At 40.0% G+C, this 6479-nt stretch overlaps 1 protein-coding gene across 1 annotated transcript; it reads left to right on the top strand.

Moving 5' to 3' along the window:
* The first annotated feature begins 1900 nt into the window (after positions 1 to 1900).
* On the top strand, positions 1901 to 5429 carry si:ch211-215c18.3. The gene is made up of 5 exons (XM_041894499.1): positions 1901 to 2014; positions 2529 to 2624; positions 3080 to 3246; positions 3976 to 4168; positions 4715 to 5429. Exons 2-5 carry the CDS (start codon positions 2585 to 2587, stop codon positions 4819 to 4821), a joined length of 507 nt encoding a protein of 168 aa, XP_041750433.1. The 5' UTR covers positions 1901 to 2014; positions 2529 to 2584; the 3' UTR covers positions 4822 to 5429.
* The last annotated feature ends 1050 nt before the right edge of the window (positions 5430 to 6479 follow it).

Genomic DNA, 6479 nt, shown 5'->3' with positions numbered 1-6479 from the left:
TTGTGATGGCCACTACAATATCTTGACTTTGTTGTCCTTAAGCCATTTTGCCACAACTTTGGGAGTATGCTTGGGGTCATTGTCCATTTGGAAGACCCATTTGCAACCAAGCTTTAACTTCCTGACTGATTTCTTGAGATGTTGCTTCAATATATCCACGTAATTTCCCTTCCTCATGATACCATCTATTTTGTGAAGTGCACCAGTCCCTCCTGCAGCAAAGCACCCCCACAGCATGATGCTGCCACCCCCGTGCTTCAAGGTTGGGATGGTGTTCTTCGGCTTGCAAGCTACCCCCTTTTTCCTCCAAACATAACGATGGTCATTATGGCCAAACAGTTCTATTTTTGTTTCATCAGACCAGAGGACATTTCTCCAAAAAGTACGATCTTTGTCCCCATGTGCAGTTGCAAACTGTAGTCTGGCTATTTTATGGTGGTTTTGGAGCAGTGGCTTCTTCCTTGCTGGGCAGCCTTTCAGGTTATGTCGATATAGGACTCGTTTTACTGTGGATATAGATATTTTTGTACCTGTTTCCTCCAGCATCTTCACAAGGTCCTTTGCTGTTGTTCTGGAATTGATTTGCACTTTTCGCACCAAAGTATGTTCATCTCTAGGAGACAGAATGCGTCTCCTTCCAGAGCGGTATGATGGCTGCGTGGTCCCATGGTGTTTATACTTCCGTACTATTGTTTGTACAGATGAACGTGGTACCTTCAGGCATTTGGAAATTGCTCCCAAGGGTGAACCAGACTTGTGGAGGTCTACCATTTTTTTTCTGAGGTCTTGGCTGATTTCTTTTGATTTTCCCATGATGTCAAGCAAAGAGGCACTGAGTTTGAAGGTAGGCCTTGAAATACATCCACAGGTACACCTCCAATTGACTCAAATTATGTCAATTAGCCTATCAGAAGCTTCTAAAGCCATGACATCATTTGCTGGAATTTTCCAAGCTGTTTAAAGGCACAGTCAACTTAGTGTATGTAAACTTCTGACCCACTGGAATTGTGATACAGTGAATTATAAGTTAAATAATCTGTCTGTAAACAATTGTTGGAAAAATTACTTGTGTAATGCACAAAGTAGATTTCCTAACCGACTTGACAAAACTATAGTTTGTTAACAAGAAAATTGTGTAGTGGTTGAAAAACGAGTTTTAATGACTCCAACCTAAGTAAATGTAAACTTCCGACTTCAACTGTATATGCTACAACTGTATATGCTACTTCTATGATGGTCTGACCGCATTCTTTCCCCTATCAACACTTGTTAAACTTTTGGTGCCAACGAGAATGACATAAGAAAGAATTCAAGACGACTAGCTTGACTGAGTCTCCACCATGTATATTTCACTAGGTCAGGATATTTAAGCCTCCATATATCTACTAATTCCAATGTATCCATGACATTCATGATTTCGATTTCCTTAAGAGCATGAGGGTGATAGTTTGTAGTGTGATTTCCTTTACGGTCCATTGAGCTATTTAAAACACTATTATAATCTCCAACCATAATAATAAAGTATTGTATTGCTTGCAGGGTTGATACTTTATTATATATATTGTCAGAGAAGTGTGGATCATCATTATTTGGTCCATAGAGGTTAATGAGCCATATCTGTTTATGGTCCAATAACATATTTAAAAATCATCCATCTACCTTGCGGATCTGTTTGGACAATTTGCACATTTGGATCGAAATTACTGTTAATTAATATCATCACCCCTTTTGAGGTTCTTTGCCTATGGGAGAAGTATATTTGCCCCCCCTAATTTGAGTGTCTTGTATGTATTATTACTTTGTTACCTCTAATCTATGAGACAAGGCGCAGCAGCCATGAAATCGCCCACGCCCTCTCTACTCTGAGACTGTATCAGCCAATGCCTGTATATATGAAGGTATCAGCACGCTAGGCTATTTCGCATCTCCTTGCCGGGTAGCCTATGCTGTATCAGGACAGGACGTCACGGTTTTGACCTAGGGCAAAGGAGCACGAGTTACCCAGTTCCATCAGGTAAATGCGACGGATTTATTTGATAGACTATTTGATAATGTTATATGCTGTCATTCTGCAATTGGGTGTAATGCACCATCGAAAATAGTAGGCTCTAGCAAATCGCTCTTTTCGAGACGCTTCCAAGCTGTCCTCTAGCTAAACTATATTAAGCTATGCTGTAAACGTGCGGTTTCATAGAAGCCGGTTTGGTGCAGTGTAATTTAAGGTTAGACCGCATGGGCGTAGGCTTGTCTCCCTGCAGCCTCTTTGGATTTATGTGGGTCCCGTTTAGGTGAAAATATTATGTGGATTGGGCTGGCTGTTTGGGCTCTTTAGCCTACTCTACAAAATATATGTCCACTGTCCTTATGGCTACAATGCGGAGTTTTTCTCCTCTTTGGATCATCATGGAAGAAGTGTGCTCTTGATAAGGCATGCAATGTTTAGGTATTTTTATGGCACTTCTGGTTCTTAGTAGGGATGTAGTATATAGCACTATTCAGAGTGGTCTTTGTTGAAATTTGTCACGCAGAGCATCTGAACGTTCTTAAGTTTACCGGGCCGAGCACGCACGAGCCAGCAGGCGCCATGGAGTCGCATCTCTCCACCACCGCATATCTCCTCCTAGGTAATGCACTCACTCTGCATGGCAACCAACAGACGGTGAATAGACTAATTAATGTAATAAATATTATTCAAGAGGAGTCATTATCAATACTTTAAAAATGTTTTATATCTCTGAAGGACATGGGTTTGTTGTCTACAAAACCTTTTAGGAGGAAACCACTCGTTTTCTTTTATGCATGATGGGGGATCTACAGGTATTGTTCTTAGGATCAATATTCATTGCATTTTGGCATTTACAGTATTTCATATTGGCATGTGCTACTATTAGGCAGATGGAATTGTTGTGTAAAGTGATTCACACCACCATACAGAGAGAGGTTGCCAATTTCCTGCTTTTTAATCTCCCTTTGGCTATGAACTATTTCCTCTGTATTATTGTTTACGTTTCTTATCATTACATCCTGTGACATGATTCTCAAGGATGTCTCTTATTGCCTCTTATTCTGTGTGTCCTAGCATTGGTCTCTACAACATCTGGGTTCTTCTGGACTCCCCGGGGGCCTCAGATGTACCCCTGCCTCACCTACATGGAGCACAACCTGCGGGTGGACTGTGAGTTCCCTGTGGAAGACAACCCTGCACACCTAGGCCCCTACTGCGAGTACAAGCAGGACAGCCGACTGGTGGGGTTTGATTGTTTTTGACAGATTTTCAGTCTTTGCTATTTTCTCTTTCTTTCTTTCTTTACTTATGTATACACTGAGTGTAAAAACATGAGGAACACCTGCTCTTTCCATGACATAGACTGACCAGGTGAATCTAGGTGAAAGTTATGCTCCCTTATACATGTCACTAGTTAAATCCACTTTAAATCAGTGTAGATGAAGGGGAGGAGACAGGTTAAAGAAGGATTTTTTAGACAATTGAGACATGGATTGTGTATGTGTGCCATTCAGAGGGTGAATGAGCAAGACAAAATATTGAAGTGCCTTTGAACGGGGTATGTTAGTAGGTGCCAGGCGCACGTACTGGTTTGAGTGTGTCAAGAACTGCAACGCTGCTGGGTTTTTCACGTTCAACAGTTTCATTCCCCATTGATTTTGTTATAATGTTTGAGTCACTCAGATAGCATAAGAACATGGCATTATCCATGGCAAATTTTGTAAAATTGCAGGAAATTAGCTTTGAAACTGTAAAATGTTCTCTCTGCCCCATGGCAAAATTTGTAGAATTACAGGAAATTAGCTTTGAAACTATAAAATGTTCTCTACGCCCCATGGCAAAATGTGTAGAATTGCAAGAAATTTGATTTAAAATGCCCACTACCATGCTAACATTGCCACCGCTGTTGAAAAGAATCCTAGTGGAACACTGAAGCAAGTAAATTAAGAAAAAAATCTAATTTACAATAGGTGGGCAGCACCTACCCCAACGCTGTGTCCCTGGTGTCGACAGACAACCGAAGGAGGGCCAACGTGAGCTTGGTCAACCCCACCGTGTGTCGCCTCACCTGGGCTCCGATGGCGGACGAGAAGCCCTACACCTACACCTGCAGGGTGTACCAGGGGTCTACCTGGAAGGAGAACAGCATGGCTGTACACCAGCGTGAGTCATCATGGGTACAGGGATGAGCAGGAGGAGGGACAACTGAGATAGGAGTGGGAAGGGGAGTCAATGTAGTTGATAGTTATCAATGCAAACATATATACAGCATTGGAGTTGTTCAGTGGGTTGCCCTAAGATATGAATATACTCTATCAAATATGTAGTAGGATAGAATGGAATTATGAAATTATTTATTATACCATTATCTCTTTGTATACATGAAGACCTATTTGTTCTTGTGTTATTGCACATCCATACAGATGAAGAACCATATGTGTGTTTTGAAAGAATTTTGAATAATTATAAAAAGTATGGAAAATAAGTATGAAATCAAAAACTAATAGGTAAGTATAATTGAAAGAGAAGTGTGATGACATGATCTTTCAATAATGACACTCTTGATTTGGTAGACCTATACACATAAAAAAAGATACATATTTGACAATATTCACATTTTTCTAAATGCAATTTTCTTTGTTGCAAGGGTTCATTTGTTGTGTTTGTGTACAAGTGTTTAAATCTGATGGTCTGTTTTTGTCTGTCTAGGAATTCTTCCAATCTGCTCAGCCCTCAGCGTGATGTTCCATACCGGGCTATTTCTTCTGTCCCTTGTGATGTCACTTCCTGTAACTACAGGGCTCCTCTCTCCCTGACCTCCTTTCAGTGTACAGATAGCTAGATGTAATTACATGTTTTTAGACAGATTTTCATATCATTATTATAGTACACAATAATAACTACAATTTACTAAGATTGTACGGTATGCATGTTCACAAGTGTAATGAGTGTGAAACACAACAGTGGTACATTGGAGGGCTGTGGCTCCATATTCACTGTTTTCTGACCACTTCAATGATCACTTAAAAACTGATCCATCAGACTAGATCTTATTTTGTATTATCTATTCTCTATAATTTAGGCTTTGCTTTTGGAGTATCAGGTAAGAATCCTATGAAAACAACTTATTTATATCAGTCTAACTTTCAGAATTTCCAGACTTTCAGGCTATTATCAGCCCTTTGGCTACAGGGATGCTAGTACGGGAATGGGTGGTCATGTCCTAAAGAGATTCACAAAGGCTGTTTACACAAGCAGACCAATTTTGATATTTTTCCACTAATCTGTTTTTTTAAACAATCAGATTAGCTATTTTGTCAATAATTGGGCAACATTTCAGAATTGGGCTCCCTGTGTAAACACAGCCTTAATATTGCTGATAGATTGTGGCTTCCGTCAATGTAATTGTCTGCATCATTTCCAATCCCCCATATATATATATTTTTGTATATATTTTCCTTTATTTTTCTGAACCTATATACATTTTACGGACACAGTATATTTTACATTAGTTATGTTGTTTTTAGTACCACCCTTCAGCTCCATTCAACCCACCCCATCTATCTCTGAACACCCTCAGGTTTTGATAACGTTTTGCCATAGTTATTTCAGCTGTGATGTTTCACAAAAGTTCTGAACCTTTCTATTATCATAGTTTTAAAGATTGTAAATTAAAGATAAACGTTTTTGCTAAGAGTATTATTATATTATTGATCGATTGACTATGACTTTTCAAATCACCCAGCAGTGTTATTTGCAGAGTTAACTCCAGGTAAATGTTGCAATTCTTCAGCCATTCCTGAACCTGCGACCGAAAACAAGCTACATATGGACAGTACCAAAACAAATGATCTAATGATTCTGACTCTTCACAGCAAAATCTGCAGAGCTGGGATGGTTGTATAATCATTTCAATTTTAAACTAAGTTTTGAATCCAGCGTAATTTTATGTATCAGTTCATAAACCATGGAATCGGTACATCGAAAATCTCTTCCCAAAATATACTGAACAAAAATATAAATGCAACATGCAACAATTTCAAAGATTTTACTGTTACAGTTCATATAAGGAAATCAGTCAATTGAAATACATTCATTATGCCTTCTACTATGGAATTCACATGTTTAGGCAGGTGCACAGCCATGGGAGGACATAGGCCCACCCACTTGGGAGCCAGGCCCACCCACTGGGGAGCCAGGCCCAACAAAAGGGCTTTATTACAGACAGAAATACTCCTCAGTTTCATCAGCTGTCCGGGTGGCTGGTCTCAGATGATTGCACAGGTGAAGAAGCCGGATGTGGAGGTCCCTGCTGGCATGGTTACACGTGGTGTGCGTTTGTGAGACTGGTCTGTTGGACGTACTGCCAAATTCTCTAAAGTGACGTTTTAGGCGGTTTATGTTCAATTAACGTTCAATTCTCTGGCAACAGCTCTGGTGGACATTCCTGCAGTCAGCATGCCAATTGCACGCT

Source organism: Coregonus clupeaformis, chromosome 13 (genome assembly GCF_020615455.1).
Source record: "Coregonus clupeaformis isolate EN_2021a chromosome 13, ASM2061545v1, whole genome shotgun sequence".
In the NCBI taxonomy this organism is placed as follows: Eukaryota; Metazoa; Chordata; class Actinopteri; order Salmoniformes; family Salmonidae; genus Coregonus; species Coregonus clupeaformis.
This window is presented reverse-complemented; position numbering and strand designations above follow the sequence as displayed.

Excerpts from the sequence above, each read along its gene's own strand:
- si:ch211-215c18.3 (XM_041894499.1), top strand. The coding sequence starts at position 2,585 with ATGGAGTCGCATCTCTCCACCACCGCATATCTCCTCCTAG. Across the intron at positions 3,247-3,975 it reads ACAAGCAGGACAGCCGACTG|GTGGGCAGCACCTACCCCAA; the intron begins GTGGGGTTTGAT and ends AATTTACAATAG. Across the intron at positions 4,169-4,714 it reads CAGCATGGCTGTACACCAGC|GAATTCTTCCAATCTGCTCA; the intron begins GTGAGTCATCAT and ends TTGTCTGTCTAG.